The 23,717-nt window shown below is 39.5% G+C and overlaps 3 protein-coding genes across 3 annotated transcripts; 2 read left to right on the plus strand and 1 right to left on the minus strand.

Moving 5' to 3' along the window:
• The first annotated feature begins 159 nt into the window (after window positions 1–159).
• On the plus strand, window positions 160–2,418 carry LOC140945982 (uncharacterized). Its single transcript, XM_073395048.1, has 3 exons — window positions 160–240; window positions 358–427; window positions 1,330–2,418. Exons 2-3 carry the CDS (start codon window positions 399–401, stop codon window positions 2,081–2,083), a joined length of 783 nt encoding a protein of 260 aa, XP_073251149.1. The 5' UTR covers window positions 160–240; window positions 358–398; the 3' UTR covers window positions 2,084–2,418.
• On the minus strand, window positions 2,176–4,488 carry LOC140945977 (uncharacterized). The gene is made up of 2 exons (XM_073395043.1): window positions 3,651–4,488; window positions 2,176–2,875 (listed from the first exon to the last, which is right to left on the minus strand). Exons 1-2 carry the CDS (start codon window positions 4,312–4,314, stop codon window positions 2,463–2,465), a joined length of 1,077 nt encoding a protein of 358 aa, XP_073251144.1. The 5' UTR covers window positions 4,315–4,488; the 3' UTR covers window positions 2,176–2,462.
• Window positions 4,489–7,311: 2,823 nt separating this feature from the next.
• Window positions 7,312–19,964, plus strand: LOC140946527 (uncharacterized). The gene is made up of 2 exons (XM_073395658.1): window positions 7,312–11,566; window positions 19,705–19,964. Exons 1-2 carry the CDS (start codon window positions 7,312–7,314, stop codon window positions 19,962–19,964), a joined length of 4,515 nt encoding a protein of 1,504 aa, XP_073251759.1.
• Window positions 19,965–23,717: the final 3,753 nt, after the last annotated feature.

Below are 23,717 nucleotides of genomic sequence, written 5' to 3' on the forward strand. Positions count from 1 at the left end.
CATCTTGACGTCACAACCATGTTTACATACTCTCATGTAAACACTCCTCTCGGCCAATCAGAGCGCGCGTACTATCTTAGTTATTAGGGACCTTAAGATTTGAGGACGTCCTCCGTGTAGAACGCGACCGGAAGTTAAGATGAGCCTCTTGCGAGTATTGCGCATGACCATTCTTGGCTGGGACCGCGTTCAATCTCTGAACAGAACGCCATGTTTTGATTTTAGCGTCGTGAGTGGAACGTGAGTAGACTTTACCTGAAATTTTCATAAAATTGCACTTTCATTTGCCGATTTTTGTCACTTTTGTAATTCAGAACATATCTTCTTACTTTTGGTACGCCTCTCTTTTTTCCACAGGTGCAAAGAAGTGAGAAAACGCTAACAAATCACTCTGTTCAATGGCCTCGTGCGTATCCGGGATGTCAGAGTAAGGATTTTCCTTCACATGTTTTTCATATTTTTTCACACTTGTTTGAGGGTAGTGATAACGTACTTGACAGAATCGACAACTGTGTGTATTTTAATGTTTTCAGGGACTGAAGGCGAATTTTGTTTAATTCAGGGGGAAATTCATTTATGTTCGATTCTCAAACACGACCTAAACAGTTCAAAAACGTGAAGTTTGAGTGACATCGAAAAAATAAAAGGTTTACGAGCATCAAGCAACTTTTATGTCACCGAAACTTTATGAAAGCTTTTGCATGGCTTCCCGAAAGTTTTTATCTTACTGTTTTTCAACCGTGTCAGCATAACTTACAGTCTTCAATTGCCAATTTGCCTTCAGTTCCATTCTAACCATTTTGCTTGTTGTTATCATTCATTTGTAATTCACCTGCCCTCCACTGACTATGGATTATCCTTAAGTTTAACTGGCTGTATTTTATTATACTCAGAATAATTTGTTCAAAACTTTGTTTACTTTTAAAATTGACCACCATGCTGTCTGACAAAAAATTGATTTCTTTCATGCTTCATAGACAGTCTTTATAGTTTTGATCAGAAAAGAGAAATAAACTTGGATCAATTGATGTGAAAAAAAATTATGGAAATGTAGAGAAATTTACACATCAACCAACCCTGAGACTCTCTCTAAAAAGTGACGGTTGGTATTGAACAAGCTGGTTTTCAGTGGCAGTGAATACATGTTGTAGGTAAAAATGAATCCAGGTTAAAATGATTTCAACCTAGGTTGATTTGTATTTTTCTTTGTTAAGGTGGGTAATTTACATCTAAAACAAAGGAAAATACAAATCAACCTAGGTTGAAATCATTTTAACCTGGGGTTCATTTTAACCTACAACATACACACCTTTTTTTTTTTTTGCACAGTCTCAACTTTCCAGGAGTGCAAGTGTGGACTAAAGATCATGATCTACTTTTATGTAGAGAAGTTTTATCAGTCAATCCATACTCGGCCAAAAAAAATTCAAACGAACGAGGAAGGCTGTGGGACAGAATCAGTGCCAACTTGAACAGCACATCAGATGTCTACTTTTCTGTCACAAAACGATCAGTGCGTGACCACATTGCAGTTTTGATAAAAAAATACAAAAAGAAAATGAAAGATGAAGAAAAAGCCAGTGGAATAAACCCTGAACCCACAGAGCTTGAACAAGCACTAGCAGAGATAATTGAGATGGAAGAAGCTGCAGAAACTGAACATCAAGATGGTGATGGGAGAAGGAAAGAAAAAGATGAGGCTGACAAGCATAAGGCAGAAAGTATGAGAAAACTGGCTATGGAAAAGTTGGGAGAAACTCAGAAGAGGGCAGTTGAAGAGGGAGAGCAGGATTGTCAGAAGAAGAAGAGGAGAAGTGGGAATGATACAATTGAGTATCTGCGAGAGAAAAGTGAGAGTGACAAAGTACTCAAAGAGGAAGAGCTGTCACTCAAGCGTAAACAACAGGAACTGGAAGAAAAAAAGCTAACCTCATTTCTAGATCAGCAGAAATCCATGATGCAGTTAATGCAGGAGCAACAGCAGCAGCAACAGGTTCAAACTAATAACATCCAAATGATGATGATGCAACAGTCCCAGGCTTTCATGGCCGTGCTTGATAAACTTACCAACAAAATGGGCTAGAACTAGTGAACAACAAGTCTTTTCTGCCCACTAAGTTGTGTTTTAATTGGTTGTGTTTACCAGACAGGCTCTGAATATTAACAGATAAGACCTTGGCTTTCTGAAACTTTATTTCAACCTGTGTACTTGGTATTAGTCTCACCCTTTTTCAATGTTAAGGATTATTACATTTTAACTGTATAACTGGCTTGTATGTTTCAAGTACTTGTTGGATCTTTAATATTTCAATTTCATACATTTCACATATCAAAGTGAAATATTTTTTTAGTCTAAATAGACTGTCCAGTTGGAGCTGTTATAGACAAACAACAGAAAAAATGCTTTGTTGCTGTTAAGCTGTTGTTGTTGTTGTTATTGTGATAGGAAAAAAAATAGGGCATTAAGCAAAGTATTCTTGTAAAGTGGGGGGATCCAAATTGAAAAACTCGGAAGTGGAATTTCCATATAGGCATGTCAGGGCATTCCTGAGTAGCACACAAACTATGTACATTTTTCCTATTTGACTCAGGCCTATCTTTAAGTTTTTCTTGAAGTCAAGAAAACAGAAAGAATTCACCACATCCCCAAACAACCATTCCACTGAGGTTCGCACTGTGCTCATTGCGGCATTAAAGTTTTGCATCTGGGGGGTCAAGATTCCATTTCTAAATGGTGCTTGAATGTGTATTCGTAATGGATAAGCAGGATCCCCATAAATGCATAGTGGCTGGCCTGTTGGTGAGAATGCATAGCGTTGAAGATCATTGTAGAGGCCAGAGTCCCGCAGCATCCCTGCATCATGCTTTTTGCCCTCTGAAAAATACGAACAAAGAAACCCCAAAAACATTCATACTACATTCATGATGTGCAATGAACCTCTTGTCAAATTTGAAAAAAAAATTATTACAGGATTTTCTAATGGTAAAGAGAGTGTTACATACATAATGGAATGTAAGTTTCAGCTTGGGAGAGAGGCTATCTGATTTTTAGATTTTTAAATTTTGGATGTAGCACTCCACCCTTTAGTAAGGCAAATACTCCACATTAATTGTGTTTGCTTTATTGGATCTTGGTTAAGTTTTAAACTAAACATCCAAAATTATCTTAAACATCCAAAATCTATTTATCCAAAGAGGTTTATTTATTTAAAGGTCAAAGCCAGTGACTTGTATGGTTTGGGTTCAGTGTATATATTCAGATATAATTAAAAATATTTAGATTAAAAGTAACAAAAAGAAAACATATAACGAAATGAACAAACACAGACAGTTTTCTATATATCATGCAAACAAACAGAATATCAAATGGGGGCATGCGATTAGTGATTATGCAAGGATGTTCACTTGATGGTGTATCAAATGCTACAGCAGTTTAAAGAGCAACAGTGGAAGAGAAGACAACAGATCATTAGTCCAGTTGGTGTGTAAAAAGGTGATTCGATTTTTCAGGAGGTATCACTCATTAGCTCCTGAATTTTTTTTTAATCCATTTTTTTCCCAAGGTTTTCAGCTGAGGACTATCCTCTCAAGCAGTCTCAAGGTAAGAAAGAAACTTGCAAGTGAAAGCTATACTTAAAAAGAAAACTTACCTACAGGACCGTAAAGATTAGCAACTAATCCATTTGGCGTGACAACTGATTGAAATTTTAGGGCATGAACCCTTTTATGGCCATTGTATACCAGTCTTTGATTGAGGTCTGGTCGACAAATTGGCCGAACTGTTCCATCTACGAAGCCGAAACAGTTGTCCAGCGCTGCTCCTCTGTTCGAGACAGCGTCAGCATAGATCTGCAATGAATGGGCGTTCAGAACTGTGTGATTCCAACCAGTGATCCGGTGACTGTGGTGCTCAAAGATAAAATCAACAACTTGATTGCTTATCATTGAGATTTCAGGAACCGGTCTACCGAAAGTGCTCATCAAATCGCTGTATCGACATGGGTATGCAAGTCGCTTTAGCAACATACATAACGCTTCGGTGCCTCTGCAAACTGTCCCCTGTTTGCATGTGATCTTTTCTGGCAATCCAAGGACATTCAGCAGAAGAGGAATATCATTCTTTTGGAAGCGGAATTCTGTCTTGCATTCAGCCTCGTCTTTGTCTTGTAGGCAGAATTTCTTGTAATCCCAGTACGGATATTCTGGATTTTTCGAAGTGTTTAGGTCGTAAAGCAACAGAAATTCGTCTTCCGTGATCGAACCCTCGCAAAAGGTCAACAGAAGCAGGTCTCGCGCGTTCCTAAAAGTCGTCATGATATATAAAACAGCTTAATTCTCAGATGAATAGAAGTTTCACGTCTCGTTGTTTACGCGGAACTTCTTAAGTCAAAGTTCCCGCGTCTAGAACGTCGCGCTCTCCCCAGGCCCCTGTATGCCACGACGTTGGATTTTAAGACGCCGTCCTCAAATCTTAAGGTCCCTATTTTATAAAGTTGCATAGGAATTGACACGTATTGGTTTATGTGAGCGCTAGCTTTTGCCAGCATTCATCCATGGGCAAATAGTAAATGGGTACAACTGACCTTGTTCACTTTTATGTTTTGTTTTCCTAATTCAGACCACGCTATGTTCTCCAGGGAATTTGGCTTTTGTCTTTTGATAAATTATGCATAGATATACTCATGGATGCACGTGCATAGGACAACATTTGAAAGAAACAGTTCTCTGGGGTACCATCACATGGTCTCAAATGGGAAAACAAATCAAACAGGTTAAAAGGTCTATTGACCATTCAGAGTGTGTGCTTTACTTTTGTTTTGCGAAGCTCCCATTGAAAAGTTAAGTGATTTTGGAGTGAAACAAATCTTGTATCGAGTTGATATAGCCTTGTATGTACACCCAAAAAAATGTACGGTCAAATTTAAGAGCAATAATGGCTCTTGATTACAGTAGATAAGACGTGGAAAACAAAGCAGGCCGAATTTTTTGCGATCGACAAATTTACAAATTCTTGCCAATAAATCTGGGTGCGTGCGAACCAATCTTTTATTTGTTTTTAAATACACCACATCTGAGGAGAAAGAGTACTATGAGGCGCTGTTTTTATCATACAGACCTCGTACAAAATGCAGTATTTCACAATTTTTCAAGACAAATTGCATTCATTCAATATTCAGGACCATTGAAGCACGCGTGTACTTTTAATCAGCGAAACTGTTCAAAAAATTTCCAAAATCACCTATACGGCCAGCCGGTTCTAACTTTTGACAAGCGCCAAATTTGCAAAGAAATTTTAAGAGTTACGCTTCAACGTGATAAAGAATTTATTGAGTCTATTTTTTATTCATGGTTTTATAACGATGTGTAACCTTAAAAAGCGTTTGATACGCTCGGCATTTTGAGTACTCCTGCAAGCGATGTTTATGAACGGCTGAAAACAAACGGCAAGGCGATGAAAATTACACTTTTGAGACTACCAACAATCAATAAAGAAATATAATTCGGTAGAACATTTACAGAGACAACAATTTTCATTCACGAAAACAATTGAGTATTTAAGTGTCTCTAAGAATCCTCAAGTCTTTACCAGTAAGCTTAAAGATTAAGTTTATGTTTTAAGCCGCCGGTTTCCCGGGCCTGTTTGCTGTTTTCAAAGATGAACTCAAGACAAGAAAATCGCTCAAAGCTTTCTTTCTACAGCCAAACTTATAACTAAATATTCTTCGGAAAGTCTTTTCTTTCTATTTACGGTGAATTAATATCGACTAAAGGCTTTTAAAGTTCTGTAAGCTTAAGCTTATATCAAACCTCATACGAGGTCAGATCAGTGTCTCAGTCAAATCTTAATACAAACGTGCATAAACTAGCTTCATAAACTGCGCCGCTGGACTTCATGAAATTAGATATAAATACAATAATTACTCAGGCTTACCATATTTCGAGATGCAGCTCCTGAAAGCTATCAAGTAAGGCAAGAATTGCTTGAGCCTTTATAATTCTCGCACGCACCCAGCTAGGTGAAAAACAAAAACGATGCCATCCGAAGTCGGATTATCGGCTTTGACAAGCGACGCATTTCTCAACCAAAAACCCAATAAACAAACCAGCCGTGAATAAGAGAACACTCTTGATAGCAGCTGTATTTCATTTTGTACATCCAGTGGAAAAAGACAGTTAAAAACATCACAAGTTCACTCAAAACTCTGTCAGCTTCAGCTGTCAAAAAAAACAACTTTCAAGATGCTGCATAAATTTTAGGCATGAACTCACCTGTCAAATTTTAACCAATCAGACCATAAAAATTGCACGTGGAGCGTGACCAACACGTGACCATGTAAGAAAAGGTCTTCCCCGCCTGTATTTTAAAAAAACTGGCTGAATTTTTGCGTCTGAGGTCAGTTTGAAATCAAAATCGTAATAGTGCGCGGCGATACTGACATAAACACAACATATTGGATATGAATTTTTAAAAAAAGTAAACATGAGCCTATAATCATTTGAAAACGAATAAATTGTCAGCGGATAACTTCAAAAAATACTCGACCTTGATGGATCGACACCTGAGCCCACGATACGGTCAGGTGATACCGGTCAGCGGATACCCTGTTTTGACAGCTGTCAATTGATGACAACATTGATGTGCAATCAGCTTCCTCCTGGGCCCCCAAAGTAGCTAGAAAGTGTGAAAGTAAACATTGGTATGCCTGTGGTGCGGACGGTCGGTCGGTCGGTCACGTGATTACCAAATTTTCTGGGATGGATAGATTACCTTAGCTACGGGGCTCCGCCCACGCGCGCGCGAAGCGCGCGCGTGGAGCTCCGCTATAAACGTTGTTTCAGTCTACCTAGCTTGGGAGAGGGGGAGGAGTCGGGCAGTGGGGTACGTTTCGTGTTAACAATACCATAACCTGTTCAGGTGGCAGTACGTGATGTTCTGACCATGTCTCAGACCTGATCCAAAAGAGGGCAGGGGGAAGACCCAAAATTTGACATAATCAGGCACCAACCGGTGGCCTGGCCAGTTTATTGCACATGCACTCAGCCATATCACCTGGGTAGTGGCAGTTATGGACAGTTGTTTTGCTCTCGTTTGGGCTCATCAGCTTGGTATAGCAGTCTCCCCTCTATGACTAAAGGCCTTGTTAACGGGTGCCCTTGACTCTATTTGTTTTAGATAGGAACTGTCACGTTTTCCCTTCTACTTAGGCTAGCAGATAATGTTATGAAATTATCCCTAGTTGCAGATGTACTATTGGTGAAGCTGTCTATCAAGAGATAGCCCATTCTGTCTTGTGTCTATCTATTTCTAGCATGGCGACTGCAGCACCTTCAGCCCTAGCCAGCTCAAGAGAGAAGACGAATGGAAATAAGCTGAGCAGACTCCTCATCGATGGGGGAACAACGGTGCTGAGAGATATTTTCCAACGCTATCACCCACCTGCCAACTTGTCTTCTGGTCTCAAAACCTATTACTTCAGTCTTACCAACCTTTTGCGTAGAAGAGTACTGAATAAGCATCAGTGGGACAAACTGTTTCCCCCTGGTGGAGGGATACCAGACTCTAACACGTTCGACATCACTCTTCTGTTCCTGCTGCTAACTAACATTTGTGGTTTAACCCCTCCCTCGTCAGGGTGGCATACTAAGCCATCCCCTAAGGATAGCTCTCTTGAGGCTAACCTTGCACGCGTGAAGTTCTTCCGGAATGAGTTATATGGTCACGTGACTTCCACTGGAGTTGATACGGCAATTTTCTCTTCGCTGTGGCAAGAAATAAGCGCTTCTCTTCTTTCCCTCGGTTTAGATCAAGCCGAAATTAAGAGACTGAAGGCAGAGCACGGTGGAGAGCAAGATTATCTTGATGTCTTATTTGAGTGGGCTGACAGTGAAGAGGACATAAAGACACAGCTTAAGGATATTCGTCAATCGCAAGCCAAAATCCAGGAAGTACTGCAGATCAAGGAAGACAAAGAAAATGAGGTTCTGAAAAAACTGGCAGTTGTTGACACCAAGAAAGTCATTCGAAATTACTTGGACAAGTATCAAGAGGGAACGCGCATGTCTGTCTTTGAAAAGGTCAGCTTTTGGTTAAACGACCGAGCTTCTGACAACCGTGCGATAGTAATCACTGGAAATGCAGGAATGGGAAAGTCAGTGATCGCCGCGGTAATTTGCCGAACAATGAATCAAGCTGGTCGACTGGCCGGAAGTCACTTTTGTCAGCACAACAAGGAACGTTACAGAAATCCTAACATAATGCTTCAGTCGTTAGCTTACCAGCTGAGTGAGTTTTTGCCACAGTATAAAAGAGAACTTGTAAAAGCACTCTCTAGAAACTTGGGTGAGGACATCAACAACCTAGAAGTTGGAGAACTGTTTGAATTGCTGCTCGAGGAGCCTTTAAGAAATGTGGATGATCCGGGAGAAAGCGTGCTCATGGTGATTGATGGCTTGGATGAAACTGAATACAAAGGCCGCAATGAGCTGCTTGATGTCATTGATAATCACTTTTCTGCTCTTCCTGTGTGGTTTCGGTTTTGTGTTACAACTCGACCGGAAATAATAATTGCAAAGCGTCTTCAAAAGCTTAATCCTCTTCATCTGCAGCAAGATGATAAAGAAAATGTTAACGATATCAGGATCTTTTTTGAAACACAGCTGGGCAACGTCATTCAGTCAGGCTGTGAAGAGGTTGTTATCAATGAACTGGTCGAAAAGGCTGATGGACATATTTTATATGCTTATTTGATGGTCGATTTTATCAAGAAAAACGTTTTACTTCTTACGCCTGAGAAGTTCGGAAGAACCTTACCTTCGGGTGTATCGTCTGTTTATCAGTCCTATTTTGAGCGTTTGGAAAAAGAATTGACAATCAGTGAAGAACTGTTTTTGACTTTTCTAAGTGCTCTTGCAGCAGCAAAAGAACCGCTTCCTCTAGACTTGGTTTCTAAGATGTTGCTTTCGGAAATTAAGTCTCCAGCTGGTCAGCGGAAAGTTAGAAAGGCTATTGAATGTATCTCAACCCTTTTACCTGTTCAAGATGGCTGCATCCACTTCTTTCACAAATCAGTTAAGGACTGGTTGACTGATGGAGCTCCCGACATGTACTGCGTACAACACAAATTTTATGTGAACGAAAACCAGGGCCACCGTGCTCTTTCTCAGCTGTGTGTTGATGAACTTGATGATGTCAAAAGAAAACGTGTTCACGGCACAGATTTCAGTGACGCTGCCAAGTACGCCCTTCAGCATGGTGTCGGTCATATGCTTGAGTTGGAAGAGAGCGCAAGAGCGTCCAGCAGGTTTCAAGAAATCGTTAACAACTATGTTACCGACTTAGACATTGTGCATGCAAAGCTTTGTGTACACAACACGGTTAATTCTGAAGACATTGTCTTTGTTCAAAAACGAGAAAATTTTAAGTCATTGAGCGATGAAAGTCAAAGGGCCCTTAGCACGTTGTTTTCTCTCTTAAGAAAGTACCATGGGAGACTTTCGACGCATCCTAGTACAATATTTCAAGTGATGGTGAACGAGGGAGGGGACGTTTTTGCTGGTGAAGCGACGAATGTTTTACAGAGTCGTGAAATACCTTACATGGAGTACCTTCATAAGGAAGCTGTGAAGGAGTCAAATAAGACCCAGGCTGAGTTTCCCTGTAACTCTATGGTTGCTTGTTTTGATATTTCCCCTACGCAGGAGTTCATGGTTTGCGAATGTACTGATTGGATGATTTACCTTTGGTCACTCAAAACGGGCGAACAAAGGTGGGTACGTCCGGTTGAGGTCAAGAAATGCTACTGTGGACCTTTTCGCCCCTTTAGATTGGTACCAAACTCAAATGTATACTCATGTTATCGCTCTGTTGTTTTTCACCCTACTAAGCCCATTGTTCTTCCTGGAATCCTTAGCCATGCTTACTCGTTTGAAGGAAACCTCCAACCTCTGTTTCCAAACAGCAACTGCAGATTTTCTGTTTGTTCAGTTCATGGGGACGAGAGCAAAATTATCACCGATTGCCCTGGCGATGCTAAATGCCTTGTCATTTGGAATCTAAAAAATGGTGAACAGATCACTCGAACCATCAGAAATGAAGATGTTTTGTCTTTTGCTTGGTCTCCAGATGGAACGCTTCTGGCAATTTCCCATTTTTCGGGACTGGTATGTTTGGTTGACGCATTGAACTGCTTAAACACCACTCTCGCAGAAGTCACCACCAATCAACCTTGTGGGATGATAAAGTTTACCCCTGACATTCAATTCCTTTTTTGTTTGTCTTGGTCAATTCTACAAAAAGAAGACAAACGCAACGACAGGGCGCTAATAACACGGTTGCAACCCTTAAGTTTTCCCTTAAACGTCATTAAGTTGCCTTGTGGTACCTTTTCCTTGAAAGTTTTAGACAATGATTTTGGCCAGGATCCATGGAATTACGAATCATCTAGCAAAGGTGGATTCTTGATGGGAGATCCTATGTTTTACAGGATTTCCTCGGCGCACGTTTTACTTGAGTTGTATTCATTTGCATTTGTATTAAGCAAACAAAGTGTATTGAGGGTACTTCCTGGCAAAAGGAAAATTGCAATGCTTAAACATGAAGATTATTCGAGGGCCACCTGGCGTTCTCCTTTATTTTGTATTATCTGTCGCATTGCCTTCGCTTTAGATGGTAAGACCATTTATTGCACCATTGCAGGGGATAAAGGCTTTCAAGTTGTATCTTTGGATGTGTCGAGTGGAGTTCGTAAAGCAGAGAGAGTGCTATGTACACGTGATGTTTTACTTGTACCTGTGTCAGAGGGTGTCCTTTTGAAACAAAGTGAACCTGGGGCGGATGTTGAGCTATGGAATTTTGAGCTGTCACAACAAATCCGAAGTTGGCCTAATTTAAGCGAGGTTAGGGATATAATGCCATTTTCAGACCAATGTGTAGCGTGTGTGGGGAGAGATTTTGAAGTAAGCATCCTGGACACATCAAATGGAAACATAGTGAGGACCATCCCACTTTTTCTCGAGGATTACTGGTCAACATATTGTTTGTTGCATAAAAAGGTAGTATGTAACAGGAAATATCAGCTGCTATCCACCTCTCGTAAGTCAGTTCAGCTGTCAGACGGCAAAAATGAAATATGGAGGAGAACTGTGAAATTGGCACATTTGCTTTTAGGTGACGTCCTACCTGGGATGTTTTCTCCAACAGAGGAGTTTGTCCTTGTCTCGTGTACAAACTCTGAGTCGAAGACAGAAGTACTTGTGCTTGAAGCATCTTCAGGAAAGTATCTCCGGACGCTATGCACCGTTAACAGAATTCTTGGCTGTGCCTTTGTAAGTAAGACGGAATGTGTTATCGTCTGCATGAATACCTCAGGGAGTTATTGTCTTCCTTTGTTCAATGTTAGCACTGGGGATGTCCTAACATTACTTGATATAGATTTTGAACCGTCCCGGTGTCTAGCCTCCTGTCCACAAAAGGGTTTGATCGCCATTGGCCTTAAGGACTCCACATTTATGTGCGCAGTTATCCAAGTAAAACTGCCGCGAGACAAAGTTGACCGGGAAGCAAAAGGTGAGCAATACGTTTTTTCCTTATCGTTAGTCGAAGAATTTTACGTAGCGTCCACAGATCACAGAGACCTACATTAAACTGGCAATATTAGTTCCCAAAAAAGGAGCTTGTGTGAAGGATAGTGCAGTTTGTGGATATTAGTGGGATCATAGGGAACCCACGCTCTTATTAGTGAACTGAAAATGGAAATTTATTAACTGTTTATTACCGTCAGTTCAAAAAGTTAATGAATTAATAACCAACGATGAAACGCGAGACGATAATGACAACCGGCGCGTGACCCGGGCGCGTGACATCAATAGTGAAATGAGAGCCAAACCACATAAAGCGTTGTGAAATCAACAACGGTCAAAACGTCGAATTAAACATCGTTTTCGCGTCGTAAAACAACTTCCATTTCACTTCGCACCACAGGAGATTCGGGGATAAAACAAAACAGGTAAGATTTTATCTCTTATTTAATTTCCATTTTCAGTTTACTAATAAGAGCGTGGGTTCCCTATGCGGGGTCGAACATGCAGCTATTTCGAGAAAGGTTGTCGGAAAAATGTGCACGCGACAATACCAAAAGGTAACATGGGATATGATCAATACACTGTTGCTGACACTGTAGCCGTCGAACCTACTTTTCTTGCTTTCCTTTAGCACTCACAAACATACGTCCATGGCCTCTCATGCCATTCTTTCAAATTTCTTTGAAGAACAGTGAACTCAAAACCGCCCACAATACCTTTCGGGATTGTAGCGTGCACTTTTTCCGACAACCTTTCTCGAAATAGCTGTATATGAAGCAGCCACTCTATTTTGCCGCCGCTCACTGCGTGTTCCTAAAAAAAGAAAGACCCGAAAACGGAGACATAAGACCTAAGATCCCGTGGACTGAAACGAAGACCATTGGACTGAAACGAAGACCCTCTGGACTAAAACGAAGACCCTTGGACTTAATCGAAGACCCTCTGGACTAAAACGAAGACCCCTTGGACTAAAACGAAGACTCCCTGGACTAAAACGAAGACCCTCTGGACTAAAACGAAGACCCCTGTGGATTAAACTCTAAACACTATGGATGTGTTTACGGTTTTGATGACGTCAGTTTTGTTTAAATAAAAATTTTTCACACAGTGTATTCGCGAAAGCCTTCGTAGCCTTGTAGTAATAACGTCTTTAGATACAACGGAAGTATCCCGGGATCGAATCTTGCCATATCGAAGTATTTTTTTCCTTGTCTTTTTTTTTCTTTTATTTTTATTTTGTTATCATTATAACAACTGTTTGAGTCGTAAAAGATGAGTCATTTTTTTACAATAGAGGTCAGAATAAAGTAACAGGGATATAAATATAACCCGGCCTGTATACAAATGAACCTTGCTTACATGAAACTCGAAATGTACACTCGAAATGTACACCTTTACTCGAGTGATGTTCTTGATCGACGGCTTTTTTTTCCTTTGATGAAGTAAAAAGTAATAAAAAGAGCGCTAGGTTCCCCTCTCCTTGAATTCATCAATGTTAAATATCTTGTTATTTCTTCCCTTCGCCGGTTATTTTGTTTTGTAAATGTATTGATCGATACAATTGTTCGACATTTTAGAACGCTAGAGCACGCGGTTATATAACAATTATTCCCGGAAGTGGAGGTGGCTAGTCTTAGAAATTTACCGAACTGCGAAGCGGTGAGGTAAATATCGACGACTAGCCACCGACACTGAGGTGAATAATTGTTTTAGTATATACTAAAACAGTGAGATAATTCAGCACAAAAATGATGATTTTTAACTCAAATACTGTTGCCAACGATTACAATTTTGGCGCGTAATGACCGGGCGACCGCGGCTGTCGCTTTTTCTTACCAACAATTAAAACTTTTGAAGGCATTTGTTTAGCTCTTGCGGGGAAATTTCTTCAAAAGGAGTTGTGAATTCTTTTTGTATTTAAAATCATTCTATAAAAAAAGTTTTAAGCTTATTTATGGACAAGTCAACTAAATAAAGTAACGCAAGACTTAAACTTAATTTACATTTGGAAACAAAAAACTTTTTCACCGGTTTTATCGATAAATTCGTGTCAAAAAGACAAAGCTTTACCTGTTAAGACTTCCAATCCGAACTTCGTCACCTTCTTCGTGTATTTCGGAAACAGCTTGCTTGATTAGTTGTGAAATTTCTTTGTTTGTTTACGGCAGCAAACCGGGAAGGCATTTTGCTCGCAACATACGCGAGTTTGGCGTCGGTCGCTCGGAGGAACTGGAGGTGAATCAGTGAATAGTGCAGGATATTCACTGATTGAGTAGCCAATCAGAGCGCGCGGAAAACACTATCCACTGTTTTAGAATATACTAAATTTTCTTAGCCGTCGATTGGCGGAAAGGTGAGTGATAGACTTCATTATCACAATTAAATAGCGCAGAGGAAATTCCACAACACTCCAAATCGCCCTAAGAGGTTAATCCACAGGGGTCTTCGTTTTAGACCAGAGGGTCTTCGTTTAGTCCAGAGGGTCTTCGTTTTAGTCAAGAGGGTCTTCGTTTTAGTCCAAGGGGTCTTCGTTTTAGTCCAGGGGGTCTTCGTTTTAGTCCAAGGGGTCTTCGTTTTAGTCCAGGGGGTCTTCGTTTAAGTCCAGGGGGTCTTCGTTTAAGTCCAAGGGGTCTTCGTTTTAGTCCAAGGGGTCTTCGTTTTAGTCCAGAGGGTCTTCGTTTTAGTCTAAGGGGTTTTCGTTTTAGTCCAGAGGGTGTTCGTTTTAGTCCAAGGGGTTTTCGTTTTAGTCCAAGGGGTCTTCGTTTTAGTCCAAGGGGTCTTCGTTTTAGTCCAGAGGGTCTTCGTTTTAGTCCACGGGGTCTTAGGTCTTAGATTTTCGTCTTTGAGTCTTCGTTCTAGAAACACCGCCTCTCACTAGATTCCCTGCAGACAAAGCTGTCAGTAAATCACTGTAAAAAGTACCTTTATTAAGCGGCCACTTGTCCCTTCCTTGAGGCTGGCTGCTGGCCAATTAACACTTCACGTCCCAAGGGTGAACAACCTCAATTTTCCCCTAATAATATCAATACATTATCATGAGAAAACGTTATGAGAATTGATGAAATCATCAAAATGAGAAATGTTTTGATCTTTAAATAAATTCTCTCAACTGTTCCTTTTTCATTGAGCGAGATATCTCAGCTCCAGAGAACTTTGTGAATCTTTAACAACTTTGGCAGTAGCTTTCTTTTTTGTTTTCAAATATTCTTGCAGTTTTGGTAGATTACACAGATCTTGTTAGATTAATAGGGGCGTAATAATGATTCTTACTTTGTTATCTGGGACCACTAATGAATACAAATTCAGTTTATTTTGGGATTTCAGATCGTTACATAAGCAGATATTTTCTAATTTCATGCGTCAATTGCGTATTGACGATTGCTTTTGGTTTTTGCATTCAGTTTTCCCTTTCTATACTATCCAGGAAAATTTCACTGAAGCAATCAGAAATAAGTGGCCTTTACAGTTTCGATAGTATTATTTTTATACATCAATTTTCAATCCGTCAACTGAGAAACTTATTCATCGTATTTTAATGTTTTGCAGTTTCCGAAAGCTCAACACTTGGAGACAAAGGTTGTGCCACAGAGCGTCGACCTGGCAACGAATTGTGAGTGCAAGGTTTTCTTTTCTCTTCCGTTCTGACCGTGATTGATTGATCATTTTACTTATTTCTTTGTGCCTGGGGAGACCAGGCTTCATTAGCCTTCTGGTTTCTTCTGGGCTCCCTTGCCAACTAACAATTCTTATATGTATTTTTGCATTGTAATTTAGTTTGGCTAAATAAAACTGAACTGGACTGAAATTGTAAAACGTGTAGTAAATTAAGTGGAGTTTGCTGCTGAGGAAGCGTTATGTGCTTACCAATGAGAAGGAATCAGCGTGTAACCAGAACATTATTTTAATAGCAAACGGGTAGACATATAACCAGGATTATAATACGGGATTTTTACATCGGAAAAACTCTAGTGGCAGCTGACTCAGTTAAACTGAACTGAACAGAACCGTTACTGCTAACAGTCTCTCACAATTATTGTAGATGTTCTTGATATTCTTTTGTACTTTTAGAATGTATCTTTTAACTACGAATTTTAATATACCTCTGTCTATTCTATTCAAAACCGTTTTTTTGTATCTTTTTAGCGGCGGATCTACCAGCACTTGTGCCTAGTAAGTAAAACTAAATAAGTTTATTTGTATTTCTCATATTGATGGTTGTGGTAGTGTTTTTCGTCTTACTTTATTGCAGAATGGTTGTTAATGTTTAGTCTTAACTTATTAACCTTGCAGTTTGGAGCCTCAACATTGATGATGAATGTACATGAAGTATCCAGGAATGGTACGTGAGCAGCCAGTCTCTTATTGACACATTGACAGCAGGTGGATTGAACAACACGCTGTAAAAAAAAGTCCTTAAATATGGAAAAGCTTCGAAAAGTATGCCATCAACAGTACGTTTAAACCTTTTAATTAAAGATTCATCTTTTAGCAACGTTTTAGCGTTTAAGGATTTACAACAGGGGTCTTTTTTGCATGAGCATGCGCGACCGCTGACTTGTCAAAGAGCACGCGACCAGTGACAGCGACCGTGCTGCATAGTCTTAGGAACCAAATTGTTCACTTTGAAAGCTTGCTTGAGATTGAAATGGTAGCAGGAACTTATGGAAGACCTTCGTTGTACAAAATAAGTAAAGATCTGTTGATTTAAAGTGGAGACTGATGCGCTGAACGAGGTGAAAGAGCAAGTTTCTCAAGGATGTCTGACACGAACATGGCTGCTTGTTGTTGTTTGGCGCTCGACTCGTGTCTTGATTCCCCTTTAAGAACCGCAAAGTTTGGCATAGAATGCATTGCTGATGCGTAGCTATTAAGCAAAATGTTCTTTATTTAGTGTTTGTAGTCTATATAAATCGGATGTAAATCAGTTTCTCGATGCCGTAGAGGATTTCTGTCAATAATTTGTTAATAGCTGATTTAGCCATATTTCGGGAGTGGATTAATAACCATCAGCGGGCGATTTCCACGCCGTTTTCAGTTGGAATTGAAAGTTTTTGCCTTAAGTATTTTAGCGATACAAAGTTTGTGTATAGGAAAATTGTAGAACTTCTTGTTTTTGCGTGGACTAACATTGTAACGCATCTTTTACAGGAATTTGCTTTTAGCCAGAACTTAAATGTTCTAATGATTTTTAACTTTTGGTCGGCATCACATGTTTACTGTACTTCTTGGGAGACCTAACCGTTTGTTTCATCGAAATCGGTCACAAGATTGGACTTTCATTTCGGTCCTATTGAATGCAGTTTTGACTGTGTCTCATTGATATTCATTTTTTTTATTGTTCGAGACATACAGAGTGACTACCACCAACATCTCACCAGGTGACTAATCTACGTCTAGTGTGCTCTTAATTTTTTAGCTTTAAAGTGCTGGGAAAATTGTAGAACATATAGTAATTCACTGCTAAACTGAACATCGGCTTTCGCGCACTTCGAACCCACTCGCTGAAATTTGCTATGTTTTTTTTTTTAATATTTCTCTTCCTTTCCCATTTCAAAACAAAGAAAATTGAAAGTGTTTACTTGCATCAACAAACGTTTCTGCACTTTGTTTAGACTTTCATGAGGTCAGCGCAATCCTCCAGGCACTACATATACGCGCGCTGTTGTCCAGGTCAAGTGGGGAGATGAAATTTGATAGTAGCTTGTGTATGTAAAGCCGGTCTACTTCGCTTTTGTTAAGACCATGTTAGAGTTTTTTTTTGCAAACTACACATTTTGTTAAATCACGAGCACATTCGCCAAGACCAACGAGCAAAATAATCGCTATGATAGCTTTGAGACGCGCCATTTTGATGAAGGCAAACCCTGTGGTGAGCCTCCATGCACATCGCTTTTTCAGCGGTCGCGCATGCTCATGCAAAAAAGACCCCTGTTAGAATTTACAGTAACTATTAGCAAGTAAACCAGAAAACCTCTAGAACTGATGCAGAGTATCGTAAGCAATAGCACAAGGCTTACATATGAAGAGGTTCTATTATCATTGGGTGATTTAAAATTAGTAAAGCAAACCTACAGAAAACATGTACGGTATCATAATCACAACAGATTAAGGAACGTTTTAAAGAATTTCCTTTTGGTGTCATTAAATGACTATGTTAGCAAGTAAAACAGTGTAGTGTAAATGAACTATGTAGGTTCATTTTGTAAGTTTGTGATCAGTTTATTGTAAAATTTATGGTCAAATAGATTTTTGTTAACATCATTTTGACTAAAGCAACAGCTTCTCGTTTTTACATGAAGAAGAAGCTTTTTAGATTTGACATTTTTTTAGTTGCTAGTAAAACGGAGAACCTGAAGTTAATGTTCTAATCCGAGTTTTGAAAGCAAGGTTCAGGGTATATTTTAGAAGAGGAGGATTCTAGGACTTAGTATTAGCAACTCAAGTATATAAGACACAACAGCAAAATAACATATGTTCAGTATATAATCATTTTTATATTTGATTTAGCGCAAAAATCATAAGAACTGATTTAATATCATTATCGATAGCTTCCCGTTTGTATTTGAAGATTCTTCTGTTAGTTCAAGGCTTAGTATTACTAAGTAGGACAGAAAAACAGAACTTAATGTTCAGTTTCATAAACCTGGATCAGACCGGATGGGTTAAACCCCTGTAACCCTATTTCTAAGCGTACATGTATGTCTTTTATTGAGTTATAAGCAATAGTTTTAGGTTTGTATTTTAAGAGTTAAGATTTAGTACTGACAAGTATCGTAAGAACTAATTCATCATCGTTAGCAATAGCTTACGGTTTATGTTTGAGTATTTCTCTGTTTGTTAAGGCTTAGTATAAACGTAGAATACAGGGAACCAACAGAACTAATGGTCAGTTTTATTGGCAGTAGCTTTAGGTTTAAATTTAAACGACCGTTAAAACCAGGATTGGACCGGACTCAGGATCAACCTTTGTGACCCTATCCTTTACCTTTTGTTATTGAGTAAGTTACAGCGGTTTATTCAATTCCGGCGGTCCGATCCGAGTGTTGCTGACGCCTTACTTAAGTTTTTTTGTATTAAATAGCTTCTAGAATTAGCAAGTCAAACAGGAAACCGAAAGAAATGATTTTCAGTATCATCATAACCTGTAGCTTAAGGTTGATTACTGAAAACTAGATTTTATTTTATTATATGACTTAGTTTAGCGAGTGAAAACAAACATCTAAGAACTTACTTGTATTGTCATGAGCAATAGCTTAAGTTTTACATTTCCAAAGTGCTTTTATATATATATATATATATATATATATATATATATATATATATATATATATATATATATATATATATATATATATATATATATATATATATATATGGTCTTTAAATGGCTTAGAACTAGCAGTTAAGTTAAACAGAGCCTTAGAAGTGATGTTCAGTATCAGGCATCATGATTGCCGACCAGTAGCTAAAAGATGATAGTTGTAGAGCTTTTCGTCGGTATCAAAGTAAATGACTTAGTTTAGCGAGTGAAAAGGAAAACCTAAGAACGTACTTGAAGTATGTTCTATATTTAAAGAGTTCTATGTATTTATTGGTGTCATTAAATGACATAGATCGAATTAGCACTCCAAGTGTATAATCTTGACCTGTATTGCTAAGGTTTATAATTGTAGAGTTTTTTGTCGGTATTTTATGACTGTAGTTTAGCAAGGGAAAAGGAAAACCAAAGAGCTTACATTCAGTATCGTGAGCAATAGCTTAAGTCATATTTTTTTTATTGGAGTTATTAAATGGCTTAGAACTAGCACTTAAGTAAAACAGAACCTTAAGAAGTGATGCATTTAAGTATCCGGCATCAGGACCAGTAACTGAAGGACGATAGTTGTAGTGTTTTTTGTCAGTATTATTAAAACAAATTAGTCAGCAAGTGAACGGAAAAATCATAGAACAGGGGCGTAGCTACCTTTAAGCCATTAAGCCCGGGTTAACAAAAATTTGGGTTAAAATGAGCTCATATAAAAGAAGGTACGTTTTAATTGGGGGAGGGCTGGGTCGTAGAGGCAACTATACGATCCTTCCCTGACTATGACAAGCTTCCTGATTCCCATTATCTTCCACTGTCAGCAACATCTATCGATGGTCGTGAAGCTGATGATTTTCAGCCCCGAGCTCAAATGAAAAGAATGTTCCACAAAAACAAATTAGATCCAGGAGACGACGAGAAAATAGCTGAATTTTCTCGGAGCTGGATCGTCCCACTGAAGTTTATGAAGGACTATGTTGATCACCTTGCTCAAATTGAAATGCGTAAGGAAAAGCGAGGAGCTGAAAGTGAAAGGCAGAAAACGCAGCGGCTGGAAGAAGATAACAACGACATTGAATGAGAGCAATTGCATAATTCTGACCAAATATCGTCGTTGGAAGTTCATGAACATGGAATCGTGTTTAAGGGAAAAAATCCATAGCAAGTGGCGTATATAAAGTACATATCGCTAGCAGGATCTTATCAGGCATGGAGAAAGAGACTCCACTGCGTAAAGAAACTTCAACTTTGGGCTCAGAAAGTGATGAAGAGGAAAGGATTCTAGGCTCTGAATTATTGTCAACATCATCGAGAGAATTAAGCGATATAAGTGACAGCCCTGTACTGCATACAGTGGACACATCAACGTCAAGGTACGGCCGAAAGAGAACACGGGTCGTCCGGCGTCCGTGACAGTTACGTGCCATGGCAGAACAAGAAGAAAAAAGAAAGAAAGAAAGAGTGAATGAATCTGATGAATGAACTGTTATAAAACTGATGTTTAACAGTAATCTTGAGTAATTACAAGTTCCCGTTCAATAGAAAGGACTGGTACGAAGCTTTAAAATACGAAAAAATGACATCAATGTGGTAACTGAACACATTTACACAAACCACTGTGAAAAAAAGGGCTTGACTCTCCCTTAACACCTTTTATAATGAGGGTTGACCCTCGCCAAAAGTCCCATTTTTTCTTTCAGTGACATTCCCCTTTAAAGCCCCACCCCTCCCCCCCAATTAAAAACGTACCTTCCGTAATCGAAAGTTAATAACAGAGAGTGAAATTGCACCTAACACAGATACCAATGTCTGTCGCGGTGATGGACATTGGCCCACTTTGTTTAGTTTGATTACCTGCTAGAATCATATAGTTTTATTGTTGGTGTACATAAGTGTTAACTCACTGTTATGCTATTTAATTACACTTTTAACGCAACAGTTTTAAGCGAAGTGAACTGTACTGTAATTGTCTTTAACTAGAGGTAAGCGTTAACTTAGCTTGCTTCTATGTCCTCACCCTCTCCCTCTCCCCCCTCCCTTTCAGGGCTTCTACAACAGGCGCTTAAAAGGAAAAATGGCTGGCCACGCCCCTGAAAACCTTACAATCAGTATCATTAGCAATAGCTACGTTTCAAATTTTAAGGTCTTTCAAAGAGTATCTTTGAATGACTTAGAATTAGCAAGTAAAATGCAAATCCCCATAAACTAATGATAAGTATCATAAGCAATAACTATTGTCTTTGAAATATTGTTGATTTGTAGTATAATAAATCGTTTGACAGTTTCTGCGTATTCTTAATAAGTTTTTTTTCTGGGAATTGTTCCGTTTATGACTGACAACGATATTTTTGCGAACGCAATGCTTGGGTGAAGAATAACGTAAAAGTAGATTCCTTGCTCCTCAGAAGCCGTCAGTGTAATCAAAGGTGTCCGCAACTGGGGGTATCAAGGACATATCCAATACTCTATAATACTGTTAACGCAGAGGTGTGGGGATTATCGTAATGGTCTTAGGCATAAGGGCAAATGGCTGTCTAACCACGTCCATTCCCTATGGGCCAAGGGTTTGGATTTGCTTCCACATCCTAGGGTTAACCTGCGTCTGTGAGCTTATTCACGACTAAGACCTCATATGGGGGGAGGAAGGGTTATCGCAACCACCGCCAACCCTCCCCTATTGCCCAAGGGTTTGGAATGCTGTCACGTCCTAGGTTTAACCAGTTATTTCTTATTACTTTTTATTTATATTTTTTGTATTAAGGAAATAAACAAAATCTCACTTTCTAACGAGATTTCAGGCTATTCGAAAATAACCTGTCCCTCCCAAATAACCGTATCGGCTATTTTTTGGCCCGTTTCTCGTAAATGCTTGTAAATAACCAGCCTGACAAAGCTGTAGCCTGCAGGGCAGACATATCTTTGGGCTGTTCTGTCGCCATCTTGGATGATGATATTGACAGAGGGTTAAGGCAAGCCAAAAAATGATTCCAAGGGAAATGACGACGGGCCTCAATAAGAGAAAGGGGAGCAGAGGGAAAAATACGCCTACGCACAGCCACCGTTGGTTTGGCGAACCCGTACGCTGGATAGACGGGGAATCTGATTGGTGGTGTTGGTAGCATTAATATTGCTACCTGCCAATCAAAGCCATGGTTTTTTTGGTCCTTCCGCGCGGAGAATTTACGCTGATTAATTGACAAGGAGGAAGTGTGGCGGATTTGCTTCACGAGTGACTCGTTCTCTCCAGGCGCTTCTTGAGATTTTCGACTGTAGACACGACGCAAGGATCATAAGAAGCTTCAAAAACGTAAGGGCACAAGGGAAGACTCCACGTGAAAAGGGATGCGGTGCTTCTTATTTTTCGTCCTTCCCATTTCCTGTTGCGCAGCGACAACCGGAGAAAATCCCATGAAGTGCCTGGGTATGAGTCAGCTCCTGAGCTGCAAGCTGACCTTTGGTGCTATTTTAAAATGTACAATTCAGTGTTGGAAAAGTTGTGGGGCTGATAATCTTGAACAAATGACCAAGACTGACAATTTTGGGACCACTCGGTTGAAAACGTGAACCGAGTAAACCTCTGCATCAGTGCTAGTTGACGGCAAACGTTCGCAAACGAATCTATCTACTGTGACTGTTTAAACAGATCTTTCGGGAAGTAAAATTGCTCACCGGTGAAACTCCATAACGTCACTTTAAAATAACATACAGCTATTTCGAGAAAGGTTGTCGGAAAAAGTGCACGCGACAATCCCGAAAGGTATTGTGGGTGGTTTTTAATTCACTGTTTTTCAAAAAAATTTCAAACAATGGCAAGAGAGGCCATGGACGTAGGTTTGCGGGTGCTAAAGGAAAGCAATAAAAGTAGGTTCGACAGCTACAGTGTCAGGAAAAGTGTATTGATCATATCCCGTATTACCTTTCGGGATTGTCGCGTGCACAGTTTTTCCGACAACCTTTCTAGAAATAGCTGTATACAAATCCTTACTGGGACGTGTGTTTTTTTCTTTTCTTTTCTTTACCTTTTTTTGTTTTGTTTTTGCTTTGTTTTGTTTTGTTTTTGACGTGTTTTGTATCGCTAGCTACATTCACCAAAACTTGTAAAACACACCTATTAATGTTATTGACTTCGGAAGACAATTTCAGTTTTGGTAGAAACGAGCTGTTTCCATTGGCTGTTTCAACATTTAAAGAAATGCGATCAATTTGATAATCTCATACACTTCGCCGGCTATTTTCCCCTGACCCTGGTCTAAGACTTAGTAATAGCCTTCTAGAAACACCATCAACAGAACTTGTGTTCAGTATCACAATTAAATAGGTTAAGGTTGTACAGGCGAACCTTAAAAGAACACACACAAAGCGAAGAGTGGTCGCTTAGGAGAGTCGAACCACAGACTGAGGTTCTTTTTCGCGTAGTGGTTCGGAAACGTCTGCTTCCTAGAGGAGAATTTATTGCGGGCAATTTCTAAGTAATAGTATGTGTAGTTCGATGTCGTCATTAAAAGTCTGAAAAGTTCTTCGCATACTCGAGTAGCGTGGTACACTCAGTGTACATAGAGACGAAACCATTTGTTAAGCTCACAAGGGGTTCAAAACAATGGACATTTAAAAACTGCTATCCCGAAAAGCGATCCATCGCGCAAGGTCGCTTACGACAACTGGTCGTTAAAGAGAGGTTTCAGCTATGAGGAGTTTTGACTGGTAAACTTTTGTTGTTTTGGAAGGGTCGTCGCTTATGGGAGGTGGTCGCTTACGATGGATTTTCGCACATATCATAGAGGTTCGAATGTATTTTTAAAAGAGTTCTCTGTTTATTTTATTTCAAGTAAGACAG

Source organism: Porites lutea, chromosome 8 (genome assembly GCF_958299795.1).
Source record: "Porites lutea chromosome 8, jaPorLute2.1, whole genome shotgun sequence".
Lineage (NCBI taxonomy): Eukaryota > Metazoa > Cnidaria > Anthozoa > Scleractinia > Poritidae > Porites > Porites lutea.

Excerpts from the sequence above, each read along its gene's own strand:
- LOC140945982 (XM_073395048.1), top strand. The coding sequence starts at position 399 with ATGGCCTCGTGCGTATCCGGGATGTCAGA. Across the intron at positions 428-1,329 it reads TGCGTATCCGGGATGTCAGA|TCTCAACTTTCCAGGAGTGC; the intron begins GTAAGGATTTTC and ends TTTTTTGCACAG.
- LOC140945977 (XM_073395043.1), bottom strand. The coding sequence starts at position 4,314 with ATGACGACTTTTAGGAACGCGCGAGACCTGCTTCTGTTGACCTTTTGC. Across the intron at positions 2,876-3,650 it reads TAATCTTTACGGTCCTGTAG|AGGGCAAAAAGCATGATGCA; the intron begins GTAAGTTTTCTT and ends CGTATTTTTCAG.
- LOC140946527 (XM_073395658.1), top strand. The coding sequence starts at position 7,312 with ATGGCGACTGCAGCACCTTCAGCCCTAGCCAGCTCAAGAGAGAAGACG. Across the intron at positions 11,567-19,704 it reads AGTTGACCGGGAAGCAAAAG|CAACATCTATCGATGGTCGT; the intron begins GTGAGCAATACG and ends TTCCACTGTCAG.